We start from the raw sequence: 17,495 nt of genomic DNA on the forward strand, positions 1-17,495 counted from the left end.
GAGAGAACCAGAATGTTACCGTTCGACCTAGAGAGAGAGAACCAGAATGTTACCGTTCGACCTAGAGAGAGAGAACCAGAATGTTACAGTTCGACCTAGAGAGAGAGAGAACCAGAATGTTACAGTTCCACCTAGAGAGAGAACCAGAATGTTACCGTTCGACCTAGAGAGAGAGAGAACCAGAATGTTACCGTTCGACCTAGAGAGAGAACCAGAATGTTACAGTTCCACCTAGAGAGAGAGAGAGAACCAGAATGTTACAGTTCCACCTAGAGAGAGAGAACCAGAATGTTACAGTTCCACCTAGAGAGAGAGAGAGAGAACCAGAATGTTACAGTTCCACCTAGAGAGAGAGAGAGAACCAGAATGTTACAGTTCCACCTAGAGAGAGAGAGAACCAGAATGTTACAGTTCCACCTAGAGAGAGAGAGAACCAGAATGTTACAGTTCCACCTAGAGAGAGAGAGAACCAGAATGTTACAGTTCCACCTAGAGAGAGAGAACCAGAATGTTACAGTTCCACCTAGAGAGAGAGAGAGAGAACCAGAATGTTACAGTTCCACCTAGAGAGAGAGAGAGAACCAGAATGTTACAGTTCCACCTAGAGAGAGAGAGAGAACCAGAATGTTACAGTTCCACCTAGAGAGAGAGAGAACCAGAATGTTACAGTTCGACCTAGAGAGAGAGAGAGAGAACCAGAATGTTACAGTTCCACCTAGAGAGAGAGAGAGAACCAGAATGTTACAGTTCCACCTAGAGAGAGAGAGAACCAGAATGTTACAGTTCGACCTAGAGAGAGAACCAGAATGTTACAGTTCCACCTAGAGAGAGAGAGAACCAGAATGTTACCGTTCGACCTAGAGAGAGAGAGAACCAGAATGTTACCGTTCGACCTAGAGAGAGAGAGAACCAGAATGTTACAGTTCCACCTAGAGAGAGAGAGAACCAGAATGTTACCGTTCCACCTAGAGAGAGAGAGAACCAGAATGTTACCGTTCGACCTAGAGAGAGAACCAGAATGTTACAGTTCCACCTAGAGAGAGAGAGAACCAGAATGTTACCGTTCGACCTAGAGAGAGAACCAGAATGTTACAGTTCCACCTAGAGAGAGAGAGAGAACCAGAATGTTACCGTTCGACCTAGAGAGAGAGAGAACCAGAATGTTACCGTTCGACCTAGAGAGAGAGAGAACCAGAATGTTACAGTTCGACCTAGAGAGAGAGAGAACCAGAATGTTACAGTTCCACCTAGAGAGAGAGAGAGAACCAGAATGTTACAGTTCGACCTAGAGAGAGAGAGAACCAGAATGTTACAGTTCCACCTAGAGAGAGAGAGAACCAGAATGTTACAGTTCCACCTAGAGAGAGAGAGAACCAGAATGTTACAGTTCCACCTAGAGAGAGAGAGAACCAGAATGTTACCGTTCGACCTAGAGAGAGAGAGAGAGAACCAGAATGTTACAGTTCCACCTAGAGAGAGAACCAGAATGTTACAGTTCCACCTAGAGAGAGAGAGAACCAGAATGTTACAGCTCCACCTAGAGAGAGAGAGAACCAGAATGTTACAGTTCCACCTAGAGAGAGAACCAGAATGTTACAGTTCCACCTAGAGAGAGAGAGAGAACCAGAATGTTACAGTTCCACCTAGAGAGAGAGAGAACCAGAATGTTACAGTTCGACCTAGAGAGAGAACCAGAATGTTACCGTTCCACCTAGAGAGAGAGAGAACCAGAATGTTACCGTTCCACCTAGAGAGAGAGAGAACCAGAATGTTACCGTTCGACCTAGAGAGAGAGAACCAGAATGTTACCGTTCGACCTAGAGAGAGAGAACCAGAATGTTACCGTTCGACCTAGAGAGAGAGAACCAGAATGTTACAGTTCGACCTAGAGAGAGAGAGAACCAGAATGTTACAGTTCCACCTAGAGAGAGAACCAGAATGTTACCGTTCGACCTAGAGAGAGAGAGAACCAGAATGTTACCGTTCGACCTAGAGAGAGAACCAGAATGTTACAGTTCCACCTAGAGAGAGAGAGAGAACCAGAATGTTACAGTTCCACCTAGAGAGAGAGAACCAGAATGTTACAGTTCCACCTAGAGAGAGAGAGAGAGAACCAGAATGTTACAGTTCCACCTAGAGAGAGAGAGAGAACCAGAATGTTACAGTTCCACCTAGAGAGAGAGAGAACCAGAATGTTACAGTTCCACCTAGAGAGAGAGAGAACCAGAATGTTACAGTTCCACCTAGAGAGAGAGAGAACCAGAATGTTACAGTTCCACCTAGAGAGAGAGAACCAGAATGTTACAGTTCCACCTAGAGAGAGAGAGAGAGAACCAGAATGTTACAGTTCCACCTAGAGAGAGAGAGAGAGCCAGAATGTTACAGTTCCACCTAGAGAGAGAGAGAGAACCAGAATGTTACAGTTCCACCTAGAGAGAGAGAGAACCAGAATGTTACAGTTCGACCTAGAGAGAGAGAGAGAGAACCAGAATGTTACAGTTCCACCTAGAGAGAGAGAGAGAACCAGAATGTTACAGTTCCACCTAGAGAGAGAGAGAACCAGAATGTTACAGTTCGACCTAGAGAGAGAACCAGAATGTTACAGTTCCACCTAGAGAGAGAGAGAACCAGAATGTTACCGTTCGACCTAGAGAGAGAGAGAACCAGAATGTTACCGTTCGACCTAGAGAGAGAGAGAACCAGAATGTTACAGTTCCACCTAGAGAGAGAGAGAACCAGAATGTTACCGTTCCACCTAGAGAGAGAGAGAACCAGAATGTTACCGTTCGACCTAGAGAGAGAACCAGAATGTTACAGTTCCACCTAGAGAGAGAGAGAACCAGAATGTTACCGTTCGACCTAGAGAGAGAACCAGAATGTTACAGTTCCACCTAGAGAGAGAGAGAGAACCAGAATGTTACCGTTCGACCTAGAGAGAGAGAGAACCAGAATGTTACCGTTCGACCTAGAGAGAGAGAGAACCAGAATGTTACAGTTCGACCTAGAGAGAGAGAGAACCAGAATGTTACAGTTCCACCTAGAGAGAGAGAGAGAACCAGAATGTTACAGTTCGACCTAGAGAGAGAGAGAACCAGAATGTTACAGTTCCACCTAGAGAGAGAGAGAACCAGAATGTTACAGTTCCACCTAGAGAGAGAGAGAACCAGAATGTTACAGTTCCACCTAGAGAGAGAGAGAACCAGAATGTTACCGTTCGACCTAGAGAGAGAGAGAGAGAACCAGAATGTTACAGTTCCACCTAGAGAGAGAACCAGAATGTTACAGTTCCACCTAGAGAGAGAGAGAACCAGAATGTTACAGCTCCACCTAGAGAGAGAGAGAACCAGAATGTTACAGTTCCACCTAGAGAGAGAACCAGAATGTTACAGTTCCACCTAGAGAGAGAGAGAGAACCAGAATGTTACAGTTCCACCTAGAGAGAGAGAGAACCAGAATGTTACAGTTCGACCTAGAGAGAGAACCAGAATGTTACCGTTCCACCTAGAGAGAGAGAGAACCAGAATGTTACCGTTCCACCTAGAGAGAGAGAGAACCAGAATGTTACCGTTCGACCTAGAGAGAGAGAACCAGAATGTTACCGTTCGACCTAGAGAGAGAGAACCAGAATGTTACCGTTCGACCTAGAGAGAGAGAACCAGAATGTTACAGTTCGACCTAGAGAGAGAGAGAACCAGAATGTTACAGTTCCACCTAGAGAGAGAACCAGAATGTTACCGTTCGACCTAGAGAGAGAGAGAACCAGAATGTTTCCGTTCCACCTAGAGAGAGAACATCAGAACACTGTTAACTAGAATCCCTCTAACTACTTAACTAACTAGCACTACAGATATAAGGTTAATATAGGACAGGAAGTACTGGGGTTATGCCATAAAGATGGTCGGGGTAGGATAGTCAGGTGGATGGGATTTGTGTTAGTTATGACTCACTTCTCCAAGCCGGAGCGTGGTCGCACGGCCCTGACGGTCTTCTGGGTTCTCTGCAGCAGCAACACATCCTCAGGCTCTGTTTCCTCCTCCCCCCAGCGGCTACAGCCAACTGCTGAGCAGATATACCTCAGCTAAGACAGAGGAAAGGGAACAGGAGGGAAGGAAGGGGGAGAAAGAGAGAGAAGGACAAGAGGGGACAGGAGGGAAGGACAAGAGGAGAGGGGGCAGGAGAGAGAGAGACAAGAGGAGAGGGGGCAGGAGGGAAGGACAGGAAGAGAGGGGGCAGGAGAGAGAGAGACAAGAGGAGAGGGGACAGGAGGGAAGGACAAGAGGAGAGGGGGCAGGAGAGAGAGAGACAAGAGGAGAGGGGGCAGGAGGGAAGGACAGGAAGAGAGGGGGCAGGAGAGAGAGAGACAAGAGGAGAGGGGACAGGAGGGAAGGACAAGAGGAGAGGGGGCAGGAGAGAGAGAGACAAGAGGAGAGGGGGGGGAGAAAGAGAGAGAGACAAGAGGAGAGGGGGGGGGAAGAAAGAGAGAGAAGGACAAGAGGAGAGGGGACAGGAGGGAAGGGAGGGAGAGAGAGAAAGAGAAGGACAAGAGGAGAGGGGGCAGGAGAGAGAGAGAGACAAGAGGAGAGGGGGGAGAGAGAGAGAAGGACAGGAGGGAAGGGAGGGAGCGAGAGAAAGAGAATGACAAGAGGAGAGAGGGCAGGAGAGAGAGAGACAAGAGGAGATGGGGCAGGAGAGAGAGAGAGAGAGACAAGAGGAGAGGGGGCAGGAGAGAGAGAGAGAGACAAGAGGAGATGGGGCAGGAGAGAGAGAGAGACAAGAGGAGAGGGGGGGAGAGAGAGAGACAAGAGGAGAGGGGACAGGAGAGAGAGAGAGAGAGAAGAGGAGAGGGGGCAGGAGAGAGAGACAAGAGGAGAGGGGACAGGAGAGAGAGAGAGAGAGACAAGAGGAGAGGGGGCAGGAGAGAGAGAGAGACAAGAGGAGAGGGGACAGGAGAGAGAGAAGACAAAGATGACAGGAGGGAAAGAGAGAGAAGGACAAAGATTTCCTGTTTAAAGTGATATGCTCAAATCAGCCTACAACATTGTTTTACATATCAATGTTAGGTATCCTTGTTGAACGTGATGTTGTGAAAATGCTTTTAGAACATCATATTTGACGTTTTTCAAGCTGAGAGATGTGGCCGCGGCACCGAGCACAAGCTGAGAGATGTGGCCGCGGTGGTTAGAGTGTTGGGCCAGTAACCAGCAGGTAGCCTAGTGGTTAGAGTGTTGGGCCAGTAACCAGCAGGTAGCCTAGTGGTTAGAGTGTTGGGCCAGTAACCAGCAGGTAGCCTAGTGGTTAGAGTGTTGGGCCAGTAACCAGCAGGTAGCCTAGTGGTTAGAGTGTTGGGCCAGTAACCAGCAGGTAGTCTAGTGGTTAGAGTGTTGGGCCAGTAACCAGCAGGTAGCCTAGTGGTTAGAGTGTTGGGCCAGTAACCAGCAGGTAGCCTAGTGGTTAGAGTGTTGGGCCAGTAACCAGCAGGTAGCCTAGTGGTTAGAGTGTTGGGCCAGTAACCAGCAGGTAGTCTAGTGGTTAGAGCGTTGGACTAGTAACCAGCAGGTAGCCTAGTGGTTAGAGCGTTGGACTAGTAACCAGCAGGTAGCCTAGTGGTTAGCGTGTTGGGCCAGTAACCAGCAGGTAGCCTAGTGGTTAGAGTGTTGGGCCAGTAACCAGCAGGTAGCCTAGTGGTTAGAGTGTTGGGCCAGTAACCAGCAGGTAGCCTAGTGGTTAGAGTGTTGGGCCAGTAACCAGCAGGTAGTCTAGTGGTTAGAGTGTTGGGCCAGTAACCAGCAGGTAGCCTAGTGGTTAGAGTGTTGGGCCAGTAACCAGCAGGTAGCCTAGTGGTTAGAGTGTTGGGCCAGTAACCAGCAGGTAGCCTAGTGGTTAGAGTGTTGGGCCAGTAACCAGCAGGTAGTCTAGTGGTTAGAGCGTTGGACTAGTAACCAGCAGGTAGCCTAGTGGTTAGAGCGTTGGACTAGTAACCAGCAGGTAGCCTAGTGGTTAGCGTGTTGGGCCAGTAACCAGCAGGTAGCCTAGTGGTTAGAGTGTTGGGCCAGTAACCAGCAGGTAGCCTAGTGGTTAGAGTGTTGGGCCAGTAACCAGCAGGTAGCCTAGTGGTTAGAGTGTTGGGCCAGTAACCAGCAGGTAGTCTAGTGGTTAGAGTGTTGGGCCAGTAACCAGCAGGTAGTCTAGTGGTTAGAGCGTTGGACTAGTAACCAGCAGGTAGCCTAGTGGTTAGAGTGTTGGGCCAGTAACCAGCAGGTAGCCTAGTGGTTAGAGCGTTGGACTAGTAACCAGCAGGTAGCCTAGTGGTTAGAGTGTTGGGCCAGTAACCAGCAGGTAACCTAGTGGTTAGTGTTGGGCCAGTAACCAGCAGGTAGTCTAGTGGTTAGAGTGTTGGGCCAGTAACCAGCAGGTAACCTAGTGGTTAGATTGTTGGGCCAGTAACCAGCAGGTAGTCTAGTGGTTAGCGTGTTGGGCCAGTAACCAGCAGGTAGCCTAGTGGTTAGCGTGTTGGGCCAGTAACCAGCAGGTAGCCTAGTGGTTAGAGTGTTGGGCCAGTAACCAGCAGGTAGCCTAGTGGTTAGAGTGTTGGGCCAGTAACCAGCAGGTAACCTAGTGGTTAGATTGTTGGGCCAGTAACCAGCAGGTAGCCTAGTGGTTAGAGTGTTGGGCCAGTAACCAGCAGGTAGTCTAGTGGTTAGAGTGTTGGGCCAGTAACCAGCAGGTAGCCTAGTGGTTAGAGCGTTGGGCCAGTAACCAGCAGGTAGCCTAGTGGTTAGAGTGTTGGGCCAGTAACCAGCAGGTAGCCTAGTGGTTAGAGTGTTGGGCCAGTAACCAGCAGGTAGCCTAGTGGTTAGAGTGTTGGGCCAGTAACCAGCAGGTAGCCTAGTGGTTAGAGTGTTGGGCCAGTAACCAGCAGGTAACCTAGTGGTTAGAGCGTTGGATTAGTAACCAGCAGGTAGCCTATTGGTTAGAGGCGTTGGGCCAGTAACCAGCAGGTAGCCTAGTGGTTAGAGTGTTGAGCCAGTAACCGAAAGGTAACCAAAATATTTTAATATCATAATTTAAAAAATCTGTCAAAATATGTTTGTTTAAGGTAGAAATATCAGGGGTTTTTTTGCATGGGCTGTGTCTGAATCCACTGCATCCGCAAATGTCGGCCTTCAGCATCTGGAAGGTGGCCGAGCTACAGCGGTGGAAGGTGGCCGAGCTACATGGGTGGAAGGTGGCCTAGCTACAGGGGTGGAAGGTGGCCTAGCTACAGGGGTGGAAGGTGGCCGAGCTACAGGGGTGGAAGGTGGCCGAGCTACAGCGGTGGAAGGTGGCCGAGCTACAGCGGTGGAAGGTGGCCGAGCTACAGCGGTGGAAGGTGGCCGAGCTACATGGGTGGAAGGTGGCCGAGCTACAGGGGTGGAAGGTGGCCGAGCTACAGGGGTGGAAGGTGGCCGAGCTACAGGGGTGGAAGGTGGCCGAGCTACAGCGGTGGAAGGTGGCCGAGCTACAGCGGTGGAAGGTGGCCGAGCTACAGGGGTGGAAGGTGGCCGAGCTACAGGGGTGGAAGGTGGCCGAGCTACAGGGGTGGAAGGTGGCCGAGCTACAGGGGTGGAAGGTGGCCGAGCTAAAGCGGTGGAAGGTGGCCGAGCTACAGCGGTGGAAGGTGGCCGAGCTACAGGGGTGGAAGGTGGCCTAGCTACAGGGGTGGAAGGTGGCCGAGCTACAGGGGTGGAAGGTGGCCGAGCTACAGGGGTGGAAGGTGGCCGAGCTACAGGGGTGGAAGGTGGCCGAGCTACAGGGGTGGAAGGTGGCCGAGCTACAGCGGTGGAAGGTGGCCGAGCTACAGCGGTGGAAGGTGGCCGAGCTACAGGGGTGGAAGGTGGCCGAGCTACAGGGGTGGAAGGTGGCCGAGCTACAGGGGTGGAAGGTGGCCGAGCTACAGGGGTGGAAGGTGGCCTAGCTACAGGGGTGGAAGGTGGCCTAGCTACAGGGGTGGAAGGTGGCCGAGCTACAGGGGTGGAAGGTGGCCGAGCTACAGGGGTGGAAGGTGGCCGAGCTACAGGGGTGGAAGGTGGCCGAGCTACAGGGGTGGAAGGTGGCAGAGCTACAGGGGTGGAAGGTGGCCGAGCTACAGGGGTGGAAGGTGGCCGAGCTACAGGGGTGGAAGGTGGCCGAGCTACAGGGGTGGAAGGTGGCCGAGCTACAGCGGTGGAAGGTGGCCGAGCTACAGCGGTGGAAGGTGGCCGAGCTACATGGGTGGAAGGTGGCCGAGCTACATGGGTGGAAGGTGGCCGAGCTACAGGGGTGGAAGGTGGCCGAGCTACAGGGGTGGAAGGTGGCCTAGCTACAGGGGTGGAAGGTGGCCTAGCTACAGGGGTGGAAGGTGGCCTAGCTACAGGGGTGGAAGGTGGCCTAGCTACAGGGGTGGAAGGTGGCCTAGCTACAGGGGTGGAAGGTGGCCGAGCTACAGGGGTGGAAGGTGGCCGAGCTACAGCGGTGGAAGGTGGCCGAGCTACAGGGGTGGAAGGTGGCCGAGCTACAGCGGTGGAAGGTGGCCGAGCTACATGGGTGGAAGGTGGCCGAGCTACAGGGGTGGAAGGTGGCCGAGCTACAGGGGTGGAAGGTGGCCTAGCTACAGGGGTGGAAGGTGGCCAAGCTGCAGGGGTGGAAGGTGACCGAGCTACAGGGGTGGAAGGTGACCGAGCTACAGGGGTGGAAGGTGACCGAGCTACAGGGGTGGAAGGTGACCGAGCTACAGGGGTGGAAGGTGACCGAGCTACAGGGGTGGAAGGTGACCGAGCTACAGGGGTGGAAGGTGACCGAGCTACAGGGGTGGAAGGTGACCGAGCTACAGGGGTGGAAGGTGACCGAGCTACAGGGGTGGAAGGTGACCGAGCTACAGGGGTGGAAGGTGGCCGAGCTACAGGGGTGGAAGGTGGTCGAGCTACAGGGGTGGAAGATGGCCTAGCTACAGGGGTGGAAGGTGGCCTAGCTACAGGGGTGGAAGGTGGCCGAGCTACAGGGGTGGAAGGTGGCCGAGCTACAGGGGTGGAAGGTGGCCGAGCTACAGCGGTGGAAGGTGGCCGAGCTACAGGGGTGGAAGGTGGCCGAGCTACAGCGGTGGAAGGTGGCCGAGCTACATGGGTGGAAGGTGGCCGAGCTACAGGGGTGGAAGGTGGCCGAGCTACAGGGGTGGAAGGTGGCCTAGCTACAGGGGTGGAAGGTGGCCTAGCTACAGGGGTGGAAGGTGGCCTAGCTACAGGGGTGGAAGGTGGCCTAGCTACAGGGGTGGAAGGTGGCCGAGCTACAGCGGTGGAAGGTGGCCGAGCTACAGGGGTGGAAGGTGGCCGAGCTACAGGGGTGGAAGGTGGCCGAGCTACAGCGGTGGAAGGTGGCCGAGCTACATGGGTGGAAGGTGGCCGAGCTACAGGGGTGGAAGGTGGCCGAGCTACAGGGGTGGAAGGTGGCCTAGCTACAGGGGTGGAAGGTGGCCTAGCTACAGGGGTGGAAGGTGGCCTAGCTACAGGGGTGGAAGGTGGCCAAGCTACAGGGGTGGAAGGTGGCCAAGCTGCAGGGGTGGAAGGTGGCCAAGCTGCAGGGGTGGAAGGTGACCGAGCTACAGGGGTGGAAGGTGACCGAGCTACAGGGGTGGAAGGTGACCGAGCTACAGGGGTGGAAGGTGACCGAGCTACAGGGGTGGAAGGTGGCCGAGCTACAGGGGTGGAAGGTGGTCGAGCTACAGGGGTGGAAGATGGCCGAGCTACAGCGGTGGAAGGTGGTCGAGCTACAGCGGTGTTTGTCAGACCAGGAGACAAACAGCAAATCAGTCTCGCGAAAACATCTGTAGCGTCTGAACGGTTGGACTACGGAAAGATGTGGTCATGGTACCGCCAATCTGCCAACTCCCAGGACCTAACCTCTGACCTTGCCACTGTAGACTCCTAGACTGTAAGTGGTCAGGGTCTTGCCTCCCCACCAGGACCTAACCTCTGACCTTGCCACTGTAGACTCCTAGACTATAAGTGGTCAGGGTCTTGCCTCCCCACCAGGACCTAACCTCTGACCTTGCCACTGTAGACTCCTAGACTGTAAGTGGTCAGGGTCTTGCCTCCCCACCAGGACCTAACCTCTGACCTCTCACCTTGCCGCTGTAGGCTCCCAGACCGTAGCTCGTGAGACTCTTTCCCCCCACCAGGACCGTGTCTTCCCCGATGCGAAAGGACGACTCCAGGAGAGACTCGACACTGAAGGGAACAGCTTCCATGCTCTCTCTGTCTCTATTCCACTGGAACAACTCTCCGTCCAATGATGGGATGAACATCTTATTACCAAACACCTGGAGACGGAGACAGGTACAGAAAATATATCATCTATTAATTCATTCAACACTTGTGGAAACAGGGACACCATTTAATAACCAACACGAGAACCTGGAGGAGACAGAGGGAAAACACATGTTAATGATTCACTGATCTCATCAGGCTATTATTTACAGATCAAAAACATCCATGTTTCACAGTGAGAGTTACTATCTTCCTGGGGTCCTGAGAGTGAGTGTTACCATCTTCCTGGGGTCCTGAGAGTGAGTGTTACTATCTTCCTGGGGTCCTGAGAGTGAGTGTTATTATCTATCTTCCTGGGGTCCTGAGAGTGAGTGTTATTATCTATCTTCCTGGGGTCCTGAGAGTGAGTGTTACTATCTTCCTGGGGTCCTGAGAGTGAGTGTTACTATCTTCCTGGGGTCCTGGGAGTGAGTGTTATTATCTTCCTGGGGTCCTGAGAGTGAGTGTTACTATCTTCCTGGGGTCCTGAGAGTGAGTGTTACTATCTTCCTGGGGTCCTGAGAGTGAGTGTTACTATCTTCATGGGGTCCTGAGAGTGAGTGTTACTATCTTCCTGGGGTCCTGAGAGTGAGTGTTACTATCTTCCTGGGGTCCTGAGAGTGAGTGTTACTATCTTCCTGGGGTCCTGGGAGTGAGTGTTACTATCTATCTTCCTGGAGACCTGAGAGTGACTGTTACTATCTATCTTCCTGGAGACCTGAGAGTGACTGTTACTATCTATCTTCCTGGAGACCTGAGAGTGAGTGTTACTATCTTCCTGGGGACCTGAAATCCCCAAAATTCCCCACAAGGGTAGTAAAACAAGGAAAATGGTCCCTGATGGGGACATTTCCCACATCCCCATGAGTGGAAGGGCTATTTTAAGTTATGGGGATAGTTTTAGGGTCACAATTAGGGTTAGGTTTAGGTTAATATTAGGGTTAGGTTTAGATTAGGGTTAAGGCTAGAATTGGGGTTAGGAGTTAAGTTTAGGGTGAAGTGGTTAGAGAAAATAGGATTTAGAATGGAAATACATTTTAGGTCCCCACAAGGTGCATAAAGTATGTGTTGGGGGGGGGGGGTCTGGGCTGTGGGATGACATCATCCCTGGGCTAAAGCATTACCTCATCCTAATCACACTCACCACCTCCCTCCCTCCCTACTCCCCTCGCATGACTCACTCCACACCGGCATCTCTCCATCCCTCTTCCTCCCCCTACATCCATCTCTTCTTCCATCGCTCTCTTTTGAAATGACAGCTCATTTCTACAGACAATGCTGTCTAGTTGATCCCCTAACCCTCCCCGCCTCTCTCTCCTCAACAATCTATTTGATCCCCTCCCCGTCTCTCCTCAACATTCTAGTTGATCCCCTCCCCGTCTCTCTCTCCTCAACATTCTAGTTGATCCCCTCCCAGACTCTCCTCAACATTCTAGTTGATCCCCTCCCCGTCTCTCTCTCCTCAACATTCTAGTTGATCCCCTCCCTGTCTCTCTCTCTCTCCTCAACATTCTAGTTGATCCCCTCCCCGTCTCTCTCTCCTCAACATTCTAGTTGATCCCCTCCCCTCTTTGTCTCTCTCTCTCCTCAACATTCTAGTTGATCCCCTCCCCGCCTCTCCCTGTCTCTCTCCTCAACATTCTAGTTGATCCCCTCCGCATCTCTCGCTCTCTCCTCAACATTCTAGTTGATCATCTCCCCGTCTCTCTCTCTCTCTCTCCTCAACATTCTAGTTGATCCCCTCCCCTCCCTGTCTCTCTCCTCAACATTCGAGTTGATCCCCTCCGCATCTCTCGCTCTCTCCTCAACATTCTAGTTGATCATCTCCCCGTCTCTCTCTCCTCAACATTCTAGTTGATCCCCTCCCCGTCTCTCTCTCCTCAACATTCTAGTTGATCCCCTCCCCGTCTCTCTCTCTCTCCTCAACATTCTAGTTGATCCCCTCCCAGTCTCTCTCCTCAACATTCTAGTTGATCCCCTCCCCATCTCTCTCTCTCTCTCCTCAACATTCTAGTTGATCCCCTCCCAGTCTCACTCTCTCTCTCTCTCCTCAACATTCTAGTTGATCCCCTCCCCGTCTCTCTCTCAACATTCTAGTTGATCCCCTCCCCTCCCCGTCTCTCCTCAACATTCTAGTTGATCCCCTCCCCGTCTCTCTCTCTCTCCTCAACATTCTAGTTGATCCCCTCCCCGTCTCTCTCTCTCTCCTCAACATTCTAGTTGATCCCCTCCCCTCCCTGTCTCTCTCTCTCTCCTCAACATTCTAGTTGATCCCCTCCCCTCCCTGTCTCTCTCCTCAACATTCTAGTTGATCCCCTCCGCATCTCTCGCTCTCTCCTCAACATTCTAGTTGATCATCTCCCCGTCTCTCTCTCTCTCCTCAACATTCTAGTTGATCCCCTCCCCTCCCTGTCTCTCTCCTCAACATTCTAGTTGATCCCCTCCCCTCCCTGTCTCTCTCCTCAACATTCTAGTTGATCCCCTCCGCATCTCTCGCTCTCTCCTCAACATTCTAGTTGATCCCCTCCCCGTCTCTCTCTCTCTCCTCAACATTCTAGTTGATCCCCTCCCCGTCTCTCTCCTCAACATTCTAGTTGATCCCCTCCCCGTCTCTCTCTCTCTCTCCTCAACATTCTAGTTGATCCCCTCCCCGTCTCTCTCTCTCCTCAACATTCTAGTTGATCCCCTCCCCGTCTCTCTCTCCTCAACATTCTAGTTGATCCCCTCCCCGTCTCTCTCTCCTCAACATTCTAGTTGATCCCCACCCCGTCTCTCTCTCTCTCCTCAACATTCTAGTTGATCCCCTCCACGTCTCTCTCTTCAACATTCTAGTTGATCCCCTCCCCGTCTCTCTCTCTCTCCTCAACATTCTACTTGATCCCCTCCGTCTCTCTCTCTCTCCTCAACATTCTAGTTGATCCCCTCCCAGTCTCTCTCTCTCCTCAACATTCTAGTTGATCCCCTCCCCATCTCTCCTCAACATTCTAGTTGATCCCCTCCCCGTCTCTCTCTCTCTCCTCAACATTCTAGTTGATCCCCTCCCCGTCACTCTCTCTCTCCTCAACATTCTAGTTGATCCCCTCTCTCTCTCTCTCCTCAACATTCTAGTTGATCCCCTTCCCGTCTCTCTCCTCAACATTCTAGTTGATCCCCTCCCAGTCTCTCTCTCTCTCTCTCCTCAACATTCTAGTTGATCCCCTCCCAGTCTCTCTCTCTCTCTCTCCTCAACATTCTAGTTGATCCCCTCACCGTCTCTCTCTCTCCTCAACATTCTAGTTGATCCCCCTCCCCATCTCGCTCTCTCTCCTCAACATTCGAGTTGATCCCCTCCCCGTCTCTCTCTCTCTCCTCAAAATTCTAGTTGATCCCCTCCCCGTCGCTCTGTCTCAACATTCTAGTTGATCCCCTCCCCGTCTCTCTCTCCTCAACATTCTAGTTGATCCCCTCCCCGTCTCTCCTCAACATTCTAGTTGATCCCCTCCCCGTCTCTCTCTCCTCAACATTCTAGGTGATCCCCTCTCTCTCTCTCTCCTCAACATTCTAGTTGATCCCCTCCCCTCCCCTCCTCAACATTCTAGTTGATCCCCTCCCCGTCTCTCTCTCTCTCCTCAACAATCTAGTTGATCCCCTCCCCGTCTCTCTCTCTCCTCAACATTCTAGTTGATCCCCTCACAGTCTCTCTCTCTCCTCAACATTCTAGTTGATCCCCTCTCTCTCTCGTTCTCTCTATCCTCAACATTCTAGTTGATCCCCTCCCTGTCTCTCTCTCTCCTCAACATTCTAGTTGATCCCCCTCCCCATCTCGCTCTCTCTCCTCAACATTCGAGTTGATCCCCTCCCCGTCTCTCTCCTCAAAATTCTAGTTGATCCCCTCCCCGTCGCTCTGTCTCAACATTCTAGTTGATCCCCTCCCCGTCTCTCTCTCCTCAACATTATAGTTGATCCCCTCCCCGTCTCTCCTCAACATTCTAGTTGATCCCCTCCCCGTCTCTCTCTCCTCAACATTCTAGGTGATCCCCTCTCTCTCTCTCTCCTCAACATTCTAGTTGATCCCCTCCCCTCCTCAACATTCTAGTTGATCCCCTCCCCGTCTCTCTCTCTCTCCTCAACAATCTAGTTGATCCCCTCCCCGTCTCTCTCTCTCCTCAACATTCTAGTTGATCCCCTCCCAGTCTCTCTCTCTCCTCAACATTCTAGTTGATCCCCTCTCTCTCTCGTTCTCTCTCTCCTCAACATTCTAGTTGATCCCCTCCCCGTCTCTCTCTCCTCAACATTCTAGTTGATCCCCTCCCCTCCCCGTCTCTCCTCAACATTCTAGTTGATCCCCTCCCCGTCTCTCTCTCTCCTCAACATTCTAGTTGATCCCCTCCCCGTCTCTCTCTCTCTCTCCTCAACATTCTAGTTGATCCCCTCCCCGTCTCTCTCTCTCTCCTCAACATTCTAGTTGATCCCCTCCCCGTCTCTCTCTCTCCTCATCATTCTAGTTGATCCCCTCCCCGTCTCTCTCTCTCCTCAACATTCTAGTTGATCCCCTCCCCGTCTCTCTCTCTCCTCAACATTCTAGTTGATCCCCTCCCCGTCTCTCTCTCTATCCTCAACATTCTAGTTTATCCCCTCCCAGTCTCTCTCTCTTCAACATTCTAGTTGATCCCCTCCCAGTCTCTCCCCAAAATTCTAGTTGATCCCCTCCCCGTCTCTCTCTCCTCAACATTCTAGTTGATCCCCTCCCCGTCTCTCTCTCTCCTCAACATTCTAGTTGATCCCCTCCCTGTCTCTCTCTCCTCAACATTCTAGTTGATCCCCTCCCCGTCTCTCTCTCTCTCTCCTCAACATTCTAGTTAATCCCCTCCCCATCTCTCGCTCTCTCCCCAACATTCTAGTTGATCCCCTCCCCGTCTCTCTCTCTCTCCTCAACATTCCAGTTGATCCCGGTCTCTCTCTACTCAACATTCTAGTTGATCCCCTCTTTGTCTCTCTCTCTCTCTCCTCAACATTCTAGTAGATCCCCTCCCAGTCTCTCTCTCTCCTCAACATTCTAGTTGATCCCCTCCCCGTCTCTCCTCAACATTCTAGTTGAGGAGAGAGAGACAGGGAGGGGATCAACTAGAATGTTGAGGAGAGAGAGACAGGGAGGGGATCAACATTCTAGTTGATCCCCTCCCGCCTCTCTTCAACATTCTAGTTGATCCCCTCCCTGTCTCTCTCTCCTCAACATTCTAGTTGATCCCCTCCCCGTCTCTCCTCAACATTCTAGTTGATCCCCTCCCCGTCTCTCTCTCTCTCTCAACATTCTAGTTGATCCCCTCTGTCTCTCTCTCTCCTAAACATTCTAGTTGATCCCCTCCCCGTCTCTCTCTCGCTCCTCAACATTCTAGTTGATCCCCTCCCCATCTCTCGCTCTCTCCCCAACATTCTAGTTGATCCCCTCCCCGTCTCTCTCTCTCTCCTCAACATTCTAGTTGATCCCCTCCCCATCTCTCGCTCTCTCCCCAACATTCTAGTTGATCCCCTCCCAGTCTCTCTCTCTCCCCAACATTCTAGTTGATCCCCTCCCGTCTCTCCTCAACATTCTAGTTGATCCCCTCCCCGTCTCTCCTCAACATTCTAGTTGAGGAGAGAGAGACAGGGAGGGGATCAACTAGAATGTTGAGGAGAGAGAGACAGGGAGGGGATCAACATTCTAGTTGATCCCCTCCCGCCTCTCTCTCTTCAACATTCTAGTTGATCCCCTCCCTGTCTCTCTCTCCTCAACATTCTAGTTGATCCCCTCCCCGTCTCTCCTCAACATTCTAGTTGATCCCCTCCCCGTCTCTCTCTCTCTCTCAACATTCTAGTTGATCCCCTCTGTCTCTCTCTCTCCTAAACATTCTAGTTGATCCCCTCCCCGTCTCTCTCTCGCTCCTCAACATTCTAGTTGATCCCCTCCCCATCTCTCGCTCTCTCCCCAACATTCTAGTTGATCCCCTCCCCGTCTCTCTCTCTCTCCTCAACATTCTAGTTGATCCCCTCCCCATCTCTCGCTCTCTCCCCAACATTCTAGTTGATCCCCTCCCAGTCTCTCTCTCTCCCCAACATTCTAGTTGATCCCCTCCCTGTCTCTCTCTCCTCAACATTCTAGTTGATCCCCTCCCCGTCTCTCTCTTCAACATTCTAGTTGATCCCCTCCCTGTCTCTCTCTCCTCAACATTCTAGTTGATCCCCTCCCCGTCTCTCTCTCTCTCCTCAACATTCCAGTTGATCCCCGTCTCTCTCTACTCAACATTCTAGTAGATCCCCTCCCAGTCTCTCTCTCTCCTCAACATTCTAGTTGATCCCCTCCCCGTCTCTCCTCAACATTCTAGTTGATCCCCTCCCTGTCTCTCTCTCTCTCTCCTCAACATTCTAGTTGATCCCCTCCCCGTCTCTCTCTCTCCTCAACATTCTAGTTGATCCCCTCCCCGTCTCTCCTCAACATTCTAGTTGATCCCCTCCCCGTCTCTCTCTCTCCTCAACATTCTAGTTCATCCCCTCCCTGTCCCTCTCTCCGCAATATTCTAGTTGGTACCCTCCCCATCTCTCTCTCCTCAATATTCTGTGTGCTCCTATAGGTGACTGCTCCTCCCTGCACGGCCCTAACAACCAATGGTGCGGGGGCAACCCCCCTAATCACCAAGCAGACTGGTGCCTGAGGGACACCGTGCCGACCGCTTATCACATTGTACTGTTGAGGGACACTGTGCCGACCGCCTATCACACCGTACTGTTGCATAGCTTTGGGGCTGGGGGAGGGGCCAGCTGGGGCTCTGAGACAATCAAAGCGATGGATCCCTTGCAGTCGGGCATCCCAGGGAGCTGGGGAATTGAACGGGTGAGAAGGTATGAGATGCTCTCGTGTCAACACATTAACGCTGGCAAATTCTCTACGTCCCCTCACCCATATTTTTTTGTCGCTTTATTTTACCAGGCAGGTCCGTTGAGAACAAATTCTTATTCACAATGACTGTCTGACAGACCGACATGCACAACCACACTCCTCCCTCTGCAGCTTGTGGACATTTAGGCTTTTGAATGTAGAACAATAACATGAGATACAATGGTATTCCTAGGGCGTCACACCGGGCCCCTCGTCACACTGGGTCTCTCGTCACACTGGGCCCCTCGTCACACCGGGCCCCTTGTCAAACAGTCCACTACTTAGAG

The 17,495-nt window shown here is 52.1% G+C and overlaps 1 protein-coding gene across 2 annotated transcripts in view; it reads right to left on the reverse strand.

The window, feature by feature from the left end:
- Positions 1–17,495, reverse strand: part of eif2ak3 (eukaryotic translation initiation factor 2 alpha kinase 3) — a 90,889-nt gene that overhangs the window by 31,282 nt on the left and 42,112 nt on the right. For both annotated transcript variants that reach the window (XR_005039514.2, XM_036962473.2), the window contains exons 3-4: positions 10,136–10,330; positions 3,948–4,078 (exon numbers count right to left, since the gene is read on the reverse strand). Coding sequence is in view for 1 of the 2 variants with exons in the window: in XM_036962473.2 (XP_036818368.2) it covers positions 3,948–4,078; positions 10,136–10,330 (326 nt within the window). In the remaining variant the exon portion in view is untranslated. The remainder of the gene's footprint in view (positions 1–3,947; positions 4,079–10,135; positions 10,331–17,495) is intronic.

The sequence above is a fragment of the Oncorhynchus mykiss genome, chromosome 25, assembly GCF_057628025.1.
Source record: "Oncorhynchus mykiss isolate SJ-2025 chromosome 25, ASM5762802v1, whole genome shotgun sequence".
Taxonomy (NCBI): domain Eukaryota; kingdom Metazoa; phylum Chordata; class Actinopteri; order Salmoniformes; family Salmonidae; genus Oncorhynchus; species Oncorhynchus mykiss.